Here is an 18,089-nt window from a genome sequence, read left to right as displayed (position 1 = left end):
TGTTGTGTCATCATTTGTCTCGAGGAGATGTGTTGTGTCATCATTTGTCTCTGAGATGAAAGTCTCATCCTCTGTGTGTTGTGTCATCATTTGTCTCCCTCGGAGATGTAAGTCTCACCTCTGTGTGTTGGCCCCAGTCATCATTTGTCTCTGAGATGTAAGTCCCCACCTCTGTGTGTTGTTCCATCATTTGTCTCCGGAGATGTAAGTCTCACTCCTCTGTGTGTTGTGTCATCATTTGTCTCTCTCGGAGATGTAAGTCTCACTCTCTGTGTGTTGTCCTGTCATCCTAAAGTTTGTCATCCCTGTCTCGAGATGTAAGTCTCACCTCTGTGTGTTGTGTCATCATTTGTCTCTCGGAGATGTAAGTCTCACCTCTCTGTGTTGTGTCATCATTTGTCTCTCGAGATGTAAGTCTCACCTCTGTGTGTTGTGTCATCATTTGTCTCTCGGAGATGTAAGTCTCATCTCTGTGTGTTGTGTCATCATTTGTCTCTCGGAGATGTAAGTCTCACATCTGTGTGTGTTGAGTCATCATTTGTCTCTTGAGATGTAAGTCTCACCCTGTGTGTTGTGTCATCATTTGTCTCTCGGAGATGTAAGTCTCACCTCTGTGTGTTGTGTCATCATTTGTCTCTCGAAGATGTAAGTCTCACCTCTGTGTGTTGTGTCATCATTTGTCTCTCGGAGATGTAAGTCTCACCTCTGTGTGTTGTGTCATCATTTGTCTCTCGGAGATGTAAGTCTCACCTCTGTGTGTTGTGTCATCATTTGTCTCTCGGAGATGTAAGTCTCACCTCTGTGTGTGTTGTGTCATCATTTGTCTCTCTCGGAGATGTAAGTCTCACCTCTGTGTGTTGTGTCATCATTTGTCTCGGAGATGTAAGTCTCACCTCTGTGTGTTGTGTCATCATTTGTCTCTCGGAGATGTAAGTCTCACCTCTGTGTGTTGTGTCATCATTTGTCTCCTCGGAGATGTAAGTCTCACCTCTGTGTGTTGTGTCATCATTTGTCTCTCGAGATGTAAGTCTCACCTCTGTGTGTTGTGTCATCATTTGTCTCTCGGAGATGTAAGTCTCACCTCTGTGTGTTGTGTCATCATTTGTCTCTCGAGATGTAAGTCTCACCTCTGTGTGTTGTGTCATCATTTGTCTCTCGGAGATGTAAGTCTCACCTCTGTGTGTTGTGTCATCATTTGTCTCTCGAGATGTAAGTCTCACCTCTGTGTGTTGTGTCATCATTTGTCTCTCGAAGATGTAAGTCTCACCTCTGTGTGTTGTGTCATCATTTGTCTCTCGGAGATGTAAGTCTCACCTCTGTGTGTTGTGTCATCATTTGTCTCTCGGAGATGTAAGTCTCACCTCTGTGTGTTGTGTCATCATTTGTCTCCTCGGAGATGTAAGTCTCACCTCTGTGTGTTGTGTCATCATTTGTCTCCTCGGAGATGTAAGTCTCACCTCTGTGTGTTGTGTCATCATTTGTCTCTCGGAGATGTAAGTCTCACCTCTGTGTGTTGTGTCATCATTTGTCTCTCGGAGATGTAAGTCTCACCTCTGTGTGTTGTGTCATCATTTGTCTCTCGGAGATGTAAGTCTCACCTCTGTGTGTTGTGTCATCATTTGTCTCTCGGAGATGTAAGTCTCACCTCTGTGTGTTGTGTCATCATTTGTCTCTCGGAGATGTAAGTCTCACCTCTGTGTGTTGTGTCATCATTTGTCTCTCGGAGATGTAAGTCTCACCTCTGTGTGTTGTGTCATCATTTGTCTCTCGGAGATGTAAGTCTCCACCTCTGTGTGTTGTGTCATCATTTGTCTCTCGAGATGTAAGTCTCATCTCTGTGTGTTGTGTCATGTTTGTCTCTCGGAGATGTAAGTCATCTCTTGTGTCATCATTTGTCTCTCGGAGATGTAAGTCCCACCTCTGTGTGTTGTCATCATTTGTCTCTCTGGAGATTAAGTCTCTTGGAGATGTAAGTGTCTCAGATCTAAGTGTGTTGTGTCATCATTTGTCTCTCGGAGATGTAAGTCTCACCTCTGTGTGTTGTGTCATCATTTTGTCTCGGAGATGTAAGTCTCTCACCTCTGTGTGTTGTGTCATCATTTGTCTCTCGGAGATGTAAGTCTCACCTCTGTGTGTTGTGTCATCATTTGTCTCTCGGAGATGTAAGTCTCACCTCTGTGTGTTGTGTCATCATTTGTCTCTCGGAGATGTAAGTCTCACCTCTGTGTGTTGTGTCATCATTTGTCTCTCGGAGATGTAAGTCTCACCTCTGTGTGTTGTGTCATCATTTGTCTCTCGGAGATGTAAGTCTCACCTCTGTGTGTTGTGTCATCATTTGTCTCTCGGAGATGTAAGTCTCACCTCTGTGTGTTGTGTCATCATTTGTCTCTCGGAGATGTAAGTCTCACCTCTGTGTGTTGTGTCATCATTTGTCACTCATTTGTCTCGGAGATGTAAGTCTCACCTCTGTGTGTTGTGTCATCATTTGTCTCTCGGAGATGTAAGTCTCACCTCTGTGTGTTGTGTCATCATTTGTCTCTCGGAGATGTAAGTCTCACCTCTGTGTGTTGTGTCATCATTTGTCTCTCGGAGATGTAAGTCTCACCTCTGTGTGTTGTGTCATCATTTGTCTCTCTGAGATGTAAGTCTCACCTCTGTGTGTTGTGTCATCATTTGTCTCTCGGAGATGTAAGTCTCACCTCTGTGTGTTGTGTCATCATTTGTCTCCTCGGAGATGTAAGTCTCACCTCTGTGTGTTGTGTCATCATTTGTCTCTCGAGATGTAAGTCTCACCTCTGTGTGTTGTGTCATCATTTGTCTCTCGGAGATGTAAGTCTCACCTCTGTGTGTTGTGTCATCATTTTGTCTCTCGGAGATGTAAGTCTCACCTCTGTGTGTTGTGTCATCATTTGTCTCTCGGAGATGTAAGTCTCACCTCTGTGTGTTGTGTCATCATTTGTCTCTCGGAGATGTAAGTCTCACCTCTGTGTGTTGTGTCATCATTTGTCTCTCGAGATGTAAGTCTCACCTCTGTGTGTTGTGTCATCATTTGTCTCTCATCTCGAGATGTAAGTCTCACCTCTGTGTGTTGTGTCATCATTTGTCTCTCGGAGATGTAAGTCTCACCTCTGTGTGTTGTGTCATCATTTGTCTCTCGAGATGTAAGTCTCACCTCTGTGTGTTGTGTCATCATTTGTCTCGGAGATGTAAGTCTCACCTCTGTGTGTTGTGTCATCATTTGTCTCTCGGAGATGTAAGTCTCACCTCTGTGTGTTGTGTCATCATTTGTCTCTCGGAGATGTAAGTCTCACCTCTGTGTGTTGTGTCATCATTTGTCTCTCGGAGATGTAAGTCTCACCTCTGTGTGTTGTGTCATCATTTGTCTCTCGGAGATGTAAGTCTCACCTCTGTGTGTTGTGTCATCATTTGTCTCTCGGAGATGTAAGTCTCACCTCTGTGTGTTGTGTCATCATTTGTCTCTGAGAGATGTAAGTCTCACCTCTGTGTGTTGTGTCATCATTTGTCTCTCGGAGATGTAAGTCTCACCTCTGTGTGTTGTGTCATCATTTGTCTCTCGGAGATGTAAGTCTCACCTCTGTGTGTTGTGTCATCATTTGTCTCTCGGAGATGTAAGTCTCACCTCTGTGTGTTGTGTCATCATTTGTCTCGGAGATGTAAGTCTCACCTCTGTGTGTTGTGTCATCATTTGTCTCTCGGAGATGTAAGTCTCACCTCTGTGTGTTGTGTCATCATTTGTCTCTCGGAGATGTAAGTCTCACCTCTGTGTGTTGTGTCATCATTTGTCTCTCGGAGATGTAAGTCTCACCCTGTGTGTTGTGTCATCATTTGTCTCTCGAAGATGTAAGTCTCACCTCTGTGTGTTGTGTCATCATTTGTCTCTCGGAGATGTAAGTCTCACCTCTGTGTGTTGTGTCATCATTTGTCTCTCGGAGATGTAAGTCTCACCTCTGTGTGTTGTGTCATCATTTGTCTCTCGGAGATGTAAGTCTCACCTCTGTGTGTTGTGTCATCATTTGTCTCTGGAGATGTAAGTCTCACCTCTGTGTGTTGTGTCATCATTTGTCTCCTCGGAGATGTAAGTCTCACCTCTGTGTGTGTTGTGTCATCATTTGTCTCTCGGAGATGTAAGTCTCACCTCTGTGTGTTGTGTCATCATTTGTCTCGGAGATGTAAGTCTCACCTCTGTGTGTTGTGTCATCATTTGTCTCTCGAGATGTAAGTCTCACCTCTGTGTGTTGTGTCATCATTTGTCTCTCGGAGATGTAAGTCTCACCTCTGTGTGTTGTGTCATCATTTGTCTCTCGGAGATGTAAGTCTCACCTCTGTGTGTTGTGTCATCATTTGTCTCTCTCGGATGTAAGTCTCACCTCTCTGTGTGTTGTGTCATCATTTGTCTCTCGGAGATGTAAGTCTCACCTCTGTGTGTTGTGTCATCATTTGTCTCTCGGAGATGTAAGTCTCACCTCTGTGTGTTGTGTCATCATTTGTCTCGGAGATGTAAGTCTCACCTCTGTGTGTTGTGTCATCATTTGTCTCTCGGAGATGTAAGTCTCACCTCTGTGTGTTGTGTCATCATTTGTCTCTCGGAGATGTAAGTCTCACCTCTGTGTGTTGTGTCATCATTTGTCTCTCGGAGATGTAAGTCTCATCTCTGTGTGTTGTGTCATCATTTGTCTCTCGGAGATGTAAGTCTCACCTCTGTGTGTTGTGTCATCATTTGTCTCTCGGAGATGTAAGTCTCACCTCTGTGTGTTGTGTCATCATTTGTCTCGGAGATGTAAGTCTCACCTCTGTGTGTTGTGTCATCATTTGTCTCTCGGAGATGTAAGTCTCACCCTCTGTGTGTTGTGTCATCATTTGTCTCTCGGAGATGTAAGTCTCACCTCTGTGTGTTGTGTCATCATTTGTCTCTCGGAGATGTAAGTCTCACCTCTGTGTGTTGTGTCATCATTTGTCTCTCGGAGATGTAAGTCTCACCTCTGTGTGTTGTGTCATCATTTGTCTCTCGGAGATGTAAGTCTCACCTCTGTGTGTGTTGTGTCATCATTTGTCTCCCTCATTTGGAGATGTAAGTCTCATCTGTGTGTTGTGTCATCATTTGTCTCGGAGATGTAAGTCTCACCTCTGTGTGTTGTGTCATCATTTGTCTCTCGGAGATGTAAGTCTCACCTCTGTGTGTTGTGTCATCATTTGTCTCGGAGATGTAAGTCCAATTCTCTGTGTGTTGTGTCATTTGATCATTTGTCTCTCGAGATGTAAGTCTCACCTCTGTGTGTTGTGTCATCATTTGTCTCTCGGAGATGTAAGTCTCACCTCTGTGTGTTGTGTCATCATTTGTCTCTCGGAGATGTAAGTCTCACCTCTGTGTGTTGTGTCATCATTTGTCTCTCGGAGATGTAAGTCTCACCTCTGTGTGTTGTGTCATCATTTCTCTCGGAGATGTAAGTCTCACCTCTGTGTGTTGTGTCATCATTTGTCTCTCAGGAGATGTAAGTCTCCACCTCTGTGTGTTGTGTCATCATTTGTCTCTCGGAGATGTAAGTCTCACCTCTGTGTGTTGTGTCATCATTTGTCTCTCGGAGATGTAAGTCTCACCTCTGTGTGTTGTGTCATCATTTGTCTCTCGGAGATGTAAGTCTCACCTCTGTGTGTTGTGTCATCATTTGTCTCTCGGAGATGTAAGTCTCACCTCTGTGTGTTGTGTCATCATTTGTCTCGAGAGATGTAAGTCTCCTCTGTGTGTTGTGTCATCATTTGTCTCTCGGAGATGTAAGTCTCACCTCTGTGTGTTGTGTCATCATTTGTCTCTCGGAGATGTAAGTCTCACCTCTGTGTGTCATCATTTGTCTGTGTCATCATGTTGTGTCATCATTTGAGATGTAAGTCTCACCTCTGTGTGTTGTGTCATCATTTGTCTCCTCGGAGATGTAAGTCTCACCTCTGTGTGTTGTGTCATCATTTGTCTCTCGGAGATGTAAGTCTCACCTCTGTGTGTTGTGTCATCATTTGTCTCTCGGAGATGTAAGTCTCACCTCTGTGTGTTGTGTCATCATTTGTCTCTCGGAGATGTAAGTCTCACCTCTGTGTGTTGTGTCATCATTTGTCTCTCGAGATGTAAGTCTCACCTCTGTGTGTTGTGTCATCATTTGTCTCCTCGAGATGTAAGTCTCACTCTGTGTGTGTTGTCATCATTTGTCTCTCGGAGATGTAAGTCTCACCTCTGTGTGTTGTGTCATCATTTGTCTCTCGGAGATGTAAGTCTCACCTCTGTGTGTTGTGTCATCATTTGTCTCTCGGAGATGTAAGTCTCACCTCTGTGTGTTGTGTCATCATTTCTCGGAGATGTAAGTCTCACCTCTGTGTGTTGTGTCATCATTTGTCTCTCGGAGATGTAAGTCTCACCTCTGTGTGTTGTGTCATCATTTGTCTCTCGGAGATGTAAGTCTCACCTCTGTGTGTTGTGTCATCATTTGTCTCTCGGAGATGTAAGTCTCACCTCTGTGTGTTGTGTCATCATTTGTCTCTCGGAGATGTAAGTCTCACCTCTGTGTGTTGTGTCATCATTTGTCTCTCGGAGATGTAAGTCTCACCTCTGTGTGTTGTGTCATCATTTGTCTCTCGGAGATGTAAGTCTCACCTCTGTGTGTTGTGTCATCATTTGTCTCTCGGAGATGTAAGTCTCACCTCTGTGTGTTGTGTCATCATTTGTCTCTCGGAGATGTAAGTCTCACCTCTGTGTGTTGTGTCATCATTTGTCTCTCGGAGATGTAAGTCTCACCTCTGTGTGTTGTGTCATCATTTGTCTCTCTGAGATGTAAGTCTCACCTCTGTGTGTTGTGTCATCATTTGTCTCGGAGATGTAAGTCTCACCTCTGTGTGTTGTGTCATCATTTGTCTCTCGGAGATGTAAGTCTCACCTCTGTGTGTTGTGTCATCATTTGTCTCTCGGAGATGTAAGTCTCACCTCTGTGTGTTGTGTCATCATTTGTCTCTCGGAGATGAAAGTCTCACCTCTGTGTGTTGTGTCATCATTTGTCTCTCGGAGATGTAAGTCTCACCTCTGTGTGTTGTGTCATCATTTGTCTCTCGGAGATGTAAGTCTCACCTCTGTGTGTTGTGTCATCATTTGTGTCTCGGAGATGTAAGTCTCACCTCTGTGTGTTGTGTCATCATTTGTCTCGGAGATGTAAGTCTCACCTCTGTGTGTTGTGTCATCATTTGTCTCTCGGAGATGTAAGTCTCACCTCTGTGTGTTGTGTCATCATTTGTCTCTCGGAGATGTAAGTCTCACCTCTGTGTGTTGTGTCATCATTTGTCTCGGAGATGTAAGTCTCACCTCTGTGTGTTGTGTCATCATTTGTCTCTCGGAGATGTAAGTCTCACCTCTGTGTGTTGTGTCATCATTTGTCTCTCTGAGATGTAAGTCTCACCTCTGTGTGTTGTGTCATCATTTGTCTCTCGGAGATGTAAGTCTCACCTCTGTGTGTTGTGTCATCATTTGTCTCTCGGAGATGTAAGTCTCACCTCTGTGTGTTGTGTCATCATTTGTCTCTCGGAGATGTAAGTCTCACCTCTGTGTGTTGTGTCATCATTTGTCTCTCGGAGATGTAAGTCTCACCTCTGTGTGTTGTGTCATCATTTGTCTCGGAGATGTAAGTCTCACCTCTGTGTGTTGTGTCATCATTTGTCTCTCGGAGATGTAAGTCTCACCTCTGTGTGTTGTGTCATCATTTGTCTCTCGGAGATGTAAGTCTCACCTCTGTGTGTGTTGTGTCATCATTTGTCTCTCTGGAGATGTAAGTCTCACCTCTGTGTGTTGTGTCATCATTTGTCTCTCGGAGATGTAAGTCTCACCTCTGTGTGTTGTGTCATCATTTGTCTCCTCGGAGATGTAAGTCTCCACCTCTGTGTGTTGTGTCATCATTTGTCTCCTCTGAGATGTAAGTCTCACCTCTGTGTGTTGTGTCATCATTTGTCTCTCGGAGATGTAAGTCTCACCTCTGTGTGTTTTGTCATCATTTGTCTCTCGGAGATGTAAGTCTCACCTCTGTGTGTTGTGTCATCATTTGTCTCTCGGAGATGTAAGTCTCACCTCTGTGTGTTGTGTCATCATTTGTCTCTCGGAGATGTAAGTCTCACCTCTGTGTGTTGTGTCATCATTTGTCTCTCGGAGATGTAAGTCTCACCTCTGTGTGTTGTGTCATCATTTGTCTCTCGGAGATGTAAGTCTCACCTCTGTGTGTTGTGTCATCATTTGTCTCTCGGAGATGTAAGTCTCACCTCTGTGTGTTGTGTCATCATTTGTCTCTCGGAGATGTAAGTCTCACCTCTGTGTGTTGTGTCATCATTTGTCTCGGAGATGTAAGTCTCACCTCTGTGTGTTGTGTCATCATTTGTCTCCTCGGAGATGTAAGTCTCACCTCTGTGTGTTGTGTCATCATTTGTCTCGGAGATGTAAGTCTCACCTCTGTGTGTTGTGTCATCATTTGTCTCTCGGAGATGTAAGTCTCACCTCTGTGTGTTGTGTCATCATTTGTCTCTCTCGGAGATGTAAGTCTCACCTCTGTGTGTTGTGTCATCATTTGTCTTTCGGAGATGTAAGTCTCACCTCTGTGTGTTGTGTCATCATTTGTCTCTCGGAGATGTAAGTCTCACCTCTGTGTGTTGTGTCATCATTTGTCTCTCGGAGATGTAAGTCTCACCTCTGTGTGTTGTGTCATCATTTGTCTCTCGGAGATGTAAGTCTCACCTCTGTGTGTTGTGTCATCATTTTTCTCTCGGAGATGTAAGTCTCACCTCTGTGTGTTGTGTCATCATTTGTCTCTCGGAGATGTAAGTCTCACCTCTGTGTGTTGTGTCATCATTTGTCTCTCGGAGATGTAAGTCTCACCTCTGTGTGTTGTGTCATCATTTGTCTCTCGGAGATGTAAGTCTCACCTCTGTGTGTTGTGTCATCATTTGTCTCTCGGAGATGTAAGTCTCACCTCTCTGTGTGTTGTGTCATCATTTGTCTCTCGGAGATGTAAGTCTCACCTCTGTGTGTTGTGTCATCATTTGTCTTTCGGAGATGTAAGTCTCTCCTCTCTGAGATGTCATCATTTTGTCTCGGAGATGTAAGTCTCACCTCTGTGTGTTGTGTCATCATTTGTCTCTCGGAGATGTAAGTCTCACCTCTGTGTGTTGTGTCATCATTTGTCTCTGAGATGTAAGTCTCACCTCTGTGTGTTGTGTCATCATTTGTCTCCCTGAGATGTAAGTCTCACCTCTGTGTGTTGTGTCATCATTTGTCTCTCGGAGATGTAAGTCTCACCTCTGTGTGTTGTGTCATCATTTGTCTCTCGGAGATGTAAGTCTCACCTCTGTGTGTTGTGTCATCATTTGTCTCTCGGAGATGTAAGTCTCACCTCTGTGTGTTGTGTCATCATTTGTCTCGGAGATGTAAGTCTCACCTCTGTGTGTTGTGTCATCATTTGTCTCTCGGTGATGTAAGTCTCACCTCTGTGTGTTGTGTCATCATTTGTCTCTCGGAGATGTAAGTCTCACCTCTGTGTGTTGTGTCATCATTTGTCTCTCGGAGATGTAAGTCTCACCTCTGTGTGTTGTGTCATCATTTGTCTCGGAGATGTAAGTCTCACCTCTGTGTGTTGTGTCATCATTTGTCTCTCGGTGATGTAAGTCTCACCTCTGTGTGTTGTGTCATCATTTGTCTCTCGGAGATGTAAGTCTCACCTCTGTGTGTTGTGTCATCATTTGTCTCTCGGAGATGTAAGTCTCACCTCTGTGTGTTGTGTCATCATTTGTCTCTCGGTGATGTAAGTCTCACCTCTGTGTGTTGTGTCATCATTTGTCTCTCGGAGATGTAAGTCTCACCTCTGTGTGTTGTGTCATCATTTGTCTCTCGGAGATGTAAGTCTCACCTCTGTGTGTTGTGTCATCATTTGTCTCTCTCGGTGATGTAAGTCTCACCTCTGTGTGTTGTGTCATCATTTGTTTCTCGGTGATGTAAGTCTCACCTATGTGTGTTGTGTCATCCTTTGTCTCTCGGAGATGTAAGTCTCATCGCTGTGTGTTGTGTCATCATCTGTCTCCGTTTTGGTATCTCCAGATGACGTTTGATATAGATACATAAACACGTGAAACATGGAAGTATACGACCAGAAAATGTAGTTCGGTAATGGACACTGAAAACTGACAAAAAAAGTGGTTAGAAATAGGTGAACTTAGATTTGGCTTATAATTAGATATTTCAATATTTTCTCTTACCTTTTTAGAAAGAACCGGACTATGACAGCATCCATAACTTGGTGTATATGGATCTAGTGGTGACCGAAACCCTGCGACTGTATCCAGTTATAGCAGAGTACGTCATTCCATCCTCTTCCGGTCGGTTCTGCTAAAATGTGGAGCTCAATTTCTTCCGGAACAAACATTATTTATTCCGAAGACTACAATTTAATATCGTAGAATGTCTTTGCTGTAGATGAATATTGTCTTTGTTGCAAATATGATACATACAACTTGATAATTGTACGATGTAGTGTTAATAGAATGTGTTGATGTGACAATGATCGTTTACTGTGTTCAGTATTCAATATCAAACCATAGGGGCGTGTTTCGCTTAGAAACAGCGTTAGAAAGACATATAGGTTATAGACCCGATCCTTTTATATAGTAATAGGATTGGGTCTAACACCTATATGTCTTTCTAACGCTGTTTCTAAGCGAGACACGCCCCTATGTATCAAACAGGGCTTCAATGTTCGGCTCCCCAAGAATATGCGATATGTGTATTGTGTTTGCAGTTTGCAACGCTATGTGCCTGAGACAACAACAATCAAAGGCTGGACGTTCCCGAAGGGTGTCTACATCAACGTCCCTGTTGTCCAGATACACAGGAACCCGGACATCTACCCAGAACCCTTGAAGTTCAAACCTGAAAGGTCAGGTTACTTCTCTTTGATCGTTGTAGGAAATTATAAGCAACAAATAATCAACACCACGCGATCGCCTTACATAATTTGTTGAAAGATGGTTGGAGCAATCTTGATAGTCACCGCAAAATGGACTTCCGACAACTGGTAGTCTAGAACCCGTGGTGGCTGAGTGGGTTAGACGGCTGACTTTGTGTGCTGGCGATTAAGTGCCTGACTCTGAGGGTGTGGGTTCGAATCCCAGATGAGACTCAACCCAATAAACGTACTAGAATCTGTACTTTAAGTGTTATCCCAAATATGCGTGTGTTTTTTCCCCTGTTTTGATGCTAGTAAATCTTTACGTTGGTTACTGAAACGTTTAATTATTCACGGGAATCGTTTTTGCGAGAAGTATGACATGGCGTATAACTATTTACAGATGGGAGAAAAAATCTGAGATGAATCCGATTTACTACCTGCCGTTTGGTCAAGGTCCACGTCAGTGTGTGGGAATGAGGCTTGCCCTGGTGGAGGTCAAGGTCGCACTGGCTCGCCTCCTCAAGAGACTCCACTTTGTCCGACTGGCGGACACCCCGGTAGGTTTACACGTGATGAGCATATAAACACACTGACCGCATTGTCACTGGAGGGGTTTGACTAGACACGTTAACATTCAGCACACATTTCCCATTGCAAACTGTCACTGACTGCTCTGTTCTGGCGATCAACACACCATATGGAGCTCAGACATTGTTTCAGCGTCTCAGTTAACCCACCTGGTATGGTCACAACCGCACCACCCTACATCGGAATGCTAGAAAAGGCTCTGGGGGTGTTGGTTTCTTGATAAAGAACAAGCTTTAAGATATGTTTAATGTGTATGTTTTAGACACATCATATGAAGGTATTATGTGGGTGAAACTCGCGCGTAAGGTTTCAACAAACTCCGTGTACACGTTTTGTGTATGCTATTTACCGCCAGAACATGCTACAGGAAATGTGGATGCAGCTGACTTTTTTGACACGTTACTGTCGCAGATATACCAGTATCGTGATATAAATATTGTGTGCATTTGTGGAGACTTTAACAGCAGATGCGGTGGTTTCCTGGATTTTACTGAAGGTGTTGATGTTTTACCTGTGAGAAATGTTGTTGACAATGTCGTGAACAACCATGGTCGTATGTTTATTGATTTTTTTATTAATGCTAATTTGTGTATGGTTAATGGGCGTTGTGAACCCGATGGTTGTACGCTTGTTTCCACGAGGGGTGTGTCAGTGGTGGATTACTGCCTGTGTTATTATGAAAACATAAACAGTTTTTAAGACTTCCGTGTGATGAGGCCCAGTGAACTTGTGGGTAAACTTAATCTGTCGGGGGTGGTCGATGCCGAGGGAGTGTGTAAACTTGACCATTCAGTATTGACATGGTGTATAGAGCTTCGTACCTTCAGTGAGACTCTTAGTGACGTAACAGAGATGAATGATAATATCCGAAAACATTACATTTAAAGAGTGATTCTACAAATGTTCCTAATGAGTTTATAGCGGACCCCATATGTATCACCAGTATCCAAGACATTATCAAGAACATTGAGACATCAAACGGGAATCAAGTCGATGTTGATTTGGCTTTCCGTGACTTTGAAGAGACTGTTAAGACGAAATTGAAAGACAAACTTCCTACAGGTCGTATACCACTGAACTCGTGTTGGAGTAATAAACCGAAGATACCCAAGAAAGCATAGTGGAATGAAATTTTGACCGAAAAGTGGAATGACCTATGTTCAGCAGAGAAAGACTGGTGTAAGTGCAAGGACAATCATAAGGAGGAGCTAAAACGCATCTACTTACAGAGAAGGAAAGTGTTGGACCGTCAAGTTGAGAGAGCGAGGAGTTGTGTGATAAGAGTAGTTGCGACTTCTGGAAGGAGATTGGTCATATTGGTATCGCTACTGAGAGAAAGAAGAGGATTCCAATGGAGGTTACACTAGATGACGGCACAGTCTTCTCTGACATGACGACGGTCCTTAGTGCATGGAAGGAAGCTTACTCCACTCTATTGAGCTGTAACATGGATGAAACAGAGTTCCACCCTATTGATGACGTCAGACCTCTGGATGACGTAACAGACCTGAGCTCCTTGAAAGCGGAAATCACACTGGAGGAGGTGCACCATGCACTAGTTCAAGCCAAGAGAGGGAAAGCAACTGGATGTGATGAAATACCAGTCGAAGTTTTAAAGAACCATTCCTGCCTTTACTTTTTTACCTCATCTTTTTAATGCCTATTTTGCTTTAGGGAAGGTACCAGCCGAATGGAGGGATAATCAACCCGATACCGAAATCCTCCACTGATGACCCAAGGGGTCAACTGTCTTACAGAGGAATACACTTTCAACTTCCACTTACAAGCTGTATTGCAGTGTACTGAACGTCAGACTTAGTTATTATGCTGAACTTAACAATCTCTTAGCGGACGAACAGAATGGCTTCCGAAAGAAAAGATCAACAACAGAACATATTTACTCCCTTACATCTATTATTGAGACCAGGAAGAGTATGGGAAAGGGGACTTTTACTGCTTTTATCGATTTTAAAAAGGCCTATGATTGTATCGATAGAGGGATTATGTGGAACAAGCTTGAAGATATCGGCATTAGTGGTAACATGTTCAGTGCTTTGATGTCTCTGTATGTCTGTGCGGTGCAGTGTTCGACTTAACGGACTCACAACAGAATGGTTTGACGTGAACTGCGGTTTGAGACAAGGATGTCTTTTATCACCCCTTCTTTTTAACTTATTCATAAACGACCTGATTCAGCAAGTAAATGCCCTCAACATCGGCGTCCAAGTAGATGATCTGAAGATAAGCATCCTCGCATATGCCGACGACGTTGTCCTTCTGGCTGACACGGAAGAAGATTTGAATATTTTATTGGATGCTCTGAACTGTTGATATCTAGTTAACAAGATGTCGGTAAACCCAAGCAAATCCAAAGTAGTGCATTTTCGGAAGACTGGTGCAGATACGACAACAAGTAGTGCATACGGTCCCCAGATAGCTGCTCCATATGAAATAGTTGGCCAGATCTTGCAGTCATATAACTTAGTGAAGGTTTCATATCCCATTCCTCCGAGGATCTTGAACTTGGAGATGAGAAGTCCTAGAGCCCGACTAGCAGAATTAGCAGCAGTTTTCCCCATTCTGGTATAGTCTAGCGACTCTGTGAGTAGAAGTCCAAGATAAGTGTACAAGTCTACGATATCGAGCTCCATGTCTCCACACTTGAAAGTACTGGCAGGTCTAAGGGGCGCAACTCTGTACAGCGAATTGCAGCACTATAGACTACTGTGCCTCATCACCCAAAACTACTGAATTGTGCAAACGTTAAGTACCACAAAGCTGAGTGAAACGGGCACGTTATCTAATATAGATGTTCACCGAAGAGAGCTCTGTGGATATACAACTTCTTTATTGTGAATGTGAGCAACGTTTCACTGTAGTTACTACCACCGTTATCAAGCAAGTGAGTAGCTACACCGAAACGTCGCGCACACCTATAATAAAGAACCGCCTCCGTGGTGTAGTGGTTAGAGCGTCCGCCCGGAGAGCGGAAGGTCGCAGGTTCGATTCCCGGTCGCGTCATACAAAAGACGTTAAGATATGGTACTTGTTGGTCCCTGCCTGGCGCTCGGCATTAATGGGTACAACAAGGACTGGTCGGCTCGGAGTCAATATAATGTGTCTGAGTGGGTTATTCATGCTTCACTGCGGCATGGTATCTCAGTGGGCTAGCACTATAAAACCAGCTTCAGTCTGGGCTAGTACAAGCAGCCGCAGATACACATACACACGCATGCACGTCGTCATATGAGCGAAATATTCTCAAGCACGACGTAAAACCCAGTTTCACCCTCACCTATAATAAAGAAGTTGTATATCCATAGAACTCTCTCCGTTGTTCATCACATCAACTTCTAAATGCCACTCAAAGAAGTTAATATAGATCTGATAATTTAATTAATCAATAGTATTATGTATTTATGATAATATGATTTATCTACATGTATTTTGTCTGAAGAGGGGCGGTGGGGTAGCCTAGTGGTTAAAGCGTTGGCTCGTCACGCCGAAGACCCGGGTTCGAATCCCCACATGGGTACAATGTGTGAAGCCCATTTCTTGTGTCCCCCGCCGTCATGTTGCTGGAATATTGCTAAAAGAGGCGTAAAACCAAACTCAGTCAGTCAGTTGTCTGAAGAGTTAGAGCAGTCTGATGTTTAATTATGCTGAAGATTGGCCCCTAAAGAACAATTTAAAAGCAATCACACACATGTCTCCATTTATATGAATTTCCATGTACATTACCTGTAGTAACTATGTCTACCTCTATTACAGGATATACTGACAGAGTTCAAGGTCCTTGATGTTTTTGCTCCAAAGAAGCCGATCGAGTTGAAAGTGAAATTCCGTTGATCGGGATATAGTGAATCCCAACATCTACTGGAGTCACTAACACACAGTCCGCCTGTACAGACGTTTGTCGTAACCGGAGCTAGTTAAACATATTGTGCTCTATCAGTCAATGAAAGGGTTGGCTACTAGACATTATAATCCCTCAGATTTACATGTATCCTTATTTACAGTTTACACAATGACAGACGGAAATGAAAGAATGTAGATAGTGAAATATGTACACTTAAATTTTGTTGTCTAAGTATGTACATTCTTATGGATACTTTCGTTTTCGATGACGGTAAAGCGATATGTTTATGTATGTGCTTGTGGCTTGACTATTGACTATTCACACAAAAAACAACCAAAAATAGTGAACGGGGTGAACGTTATTGTTTACGAAAACCCCTCCCGGGGTCGCCGAATGTGTGATCCTCATTTACTTCATTGGGAGTAGTTGACTAAACTTCATTTATTGAAACAGTTGAATTTCTAAGGTAAGAAGTCATTATAACGATACCATTTTACACGCATGACCTTGATTCTGACAAGAGGTCTCCCGTGTTGACGATGGCCCTGGATAAACAGACATGGTTGTACAGAAGGACTTCACTTTGGCTAGCTCGTGTAATGCTTGGCCAATGATGTGTTTGTTTGTTTGTTTGATATATATTGTTGGATCAATATTGGATTGTGTGGAAAAGCTCTATCCTGATATGTAAATATACCTTTACCTCTGTTTCGAAGATTTTGATTTTATAGACATCAATACAAGATGTCTCTCTTGGCGTACTCATTGCATAAACTTTGATGATACACGAACAGTATATTATATGTATTGAGTAAAAAGAATGAAGTACTAACAAGTATATAAGTAAACGTTGTTTAGCACACACGAACACCCATGTACGCATTCGCAACCCCACGCACATGTACGCACGCGCAAACACTCTCAGCTTTAAACACCCGTACACACAAGCGGAGACTCTGACGCAGTAGCACTCTTATACACTCATAAACTCACAAACACGCTCACTTCCGACCGCACATTCATGAACTACCACAGGTCACACTGAATCATTAAACATGTATTTTGAAGCTGCCGAATGTGTTTCTTTGTCCATACCAAGATAGTGGATACAGTACTTACCTGTCGTGCCAACCATCTAGCCATGATAACCTCCACGCACACCTCGGGGCACGTGCACAAAGGATGACGTCAAGTTTGATTATGATAAACAGATGTATAATTAGGAGGTTTTATGAGGTAGCAGAGAAAGAGAATCTGTTTTCCAAACCCGCTATGAGCGCGAAAACTCTTAGCTATCAGTCAATAAACGTTTTAAATACGCTTGAAAATCTATATTTTCCTGTTGTGGGTGATAATAATAAGACGTTTTGATCTATGTACACGTGACGTCTACCGGTGAAACCTGATCAAAGATAATAATCAGGATTCGAACAGCCAATAAACGGATCTTTCTGAGACTAAGGGACGCAACTCTTGATAGCGGCTTGCGGCTCCCAAGACTGGGTAGGGCATCGAGTCAAGGAAACCGGTGGTTGAATTAAGTTCAGCCATTGATAATAACGATATAATCGGAGACAGAGCCCCGTCAGTCGTCCAAGGTACCTCACTTAGGTGAGCTGAAACCTGTGATCGTGGGCTCGAAAGACAGACTGCACCGATTATGCCTCTGTGGGTGTAGGGCAGTGGGGTAGCCTAGTGGTTAAAGCGTTGACCAGCTCGTTACGCAACATGAGCAGACCTGGGTTCGAACCGATGACATGGGCAACAAAGCCAGCGAGTCTGACCATTTCCCTGTTAGTCGTCTTACGACCCGCAGTGATGTTGCTGGAATAATGCTAAAAGCGGCGTAAAACCAAACTCAGTCAGTCAGTCAGTCTGTGGGTGTTTCTATCAACACCACAGTAGTTGTGTGAAACTAATGTGAGCACTGGTGACCCAGTCGTCAAAGGCGTCAGAGTTGCATTCTTTGGCACACCAGAAACTTCTGAATGTGGGTCCCGAATTCAATAAACCCGAATTATGTTTGACATCGCCATACTCTTGCTCACGTCTGAGACCTTCATCACTTAGGGTCTCCTCCAACATTTGGTTGACGTGTAAATATATAACTGGATTACCGTTCAAACTGGCGTTAATCCCAACTCACTCACTCATGAAACCAATAAAGGTCCAAAGACATGCATCACTTCGATCTCTCCTCCCACGTTAAGTCACCACGAGGGATTATTGATCCGGTCAGTCATCTCCCATCTATGTACAGCGTACACGAGAGACACGCATCTTTGTAAGGACTGGTAGCCTGATCGAGACACAGATATCGATCCCAATCACGAAAAGTTAAATCAGGCAAATTTCGACTTTCGAACAATCAAATCCACCCCGACCTCAATGTTTTTCCTTGTTTCTATCAGACATTAGTTCAACATGAAAGGAATCTATCCCTAGCCACTGGTTTCCCAGGGGTCTGTGGGAGGTCATGAGATGCCCAGTAATCATCCGATCATGTATTATGCCATGGCTGTCACTAGAGGTAAAACACCAGCTATATCATAGGCGTCAAGGGGAAGCTACTCTTCCAGATAAAATAAAAATATCATGCGTGTGTGTTTTGGCCTGGCAAATATCCTGTACTCGGATTAGAGGCTAGCGAAATACAATGTCTATTTCTA

The 18,089-nt window shown here is 43.5% G+C and overlaps 1 protein-coding gene across 1 annotated transcript in view; it reads left to right on the top strand.

The window, feature by feature from the left end:
• The window catches only part of LOC124286795 (cytochrome P450 3A29-like), a 30,082-nt gene extending 14,347 nt beyond the window's left edge, over positions 1-15,735 (top strand). The window contains exons 11-14 of the mRNA XM_046723232.1: positions 10,293-10,381; positions 10,824-10,961; positions 11,374-11,530; positions 15,333-15,735. Of these exons, the coding sequence (XP_046579188.1) occupies positions 10,293-10,381; positions 10,824-10,961; positions 11,374-11,530; positions 15,333-15,410 (462 nt within the window). The 3' untranslated portion in view covers positions 15,411-15,735. The remainder of the gene's footprint in view (positions 1-10,292; positions 10,382-10,823; positions 10,962-11,373; positions 11,531-15,332) is intronic.
• The last annotated feature ends 2,354 nt before the right edge of the window (positions 15,736-18,089 follow it).

The sequence above is a fragment of the Haliotis rubra genome, unplaced genomic scaffold (genome assembly GCF_003918875.1).
Source record: "Haliotis rubra isolate DU_JTF1 unplaced genomic scaffold, ASM391887v1 Scf391, whole genome shotgun sequence".
In the NCBI taxonomy this organism is placed as follows: Eukaryota; Metazoa; Mollusca; class Gastropoda; order Lepetellida; family Haliotidae; genus Haliotis; species Haliotis rubra.
The sequence above is the reverse complement of the archived record's forward strand: the minus strand, read 5'-3'. Positions and strand labels throughout refer to the sequence as shown.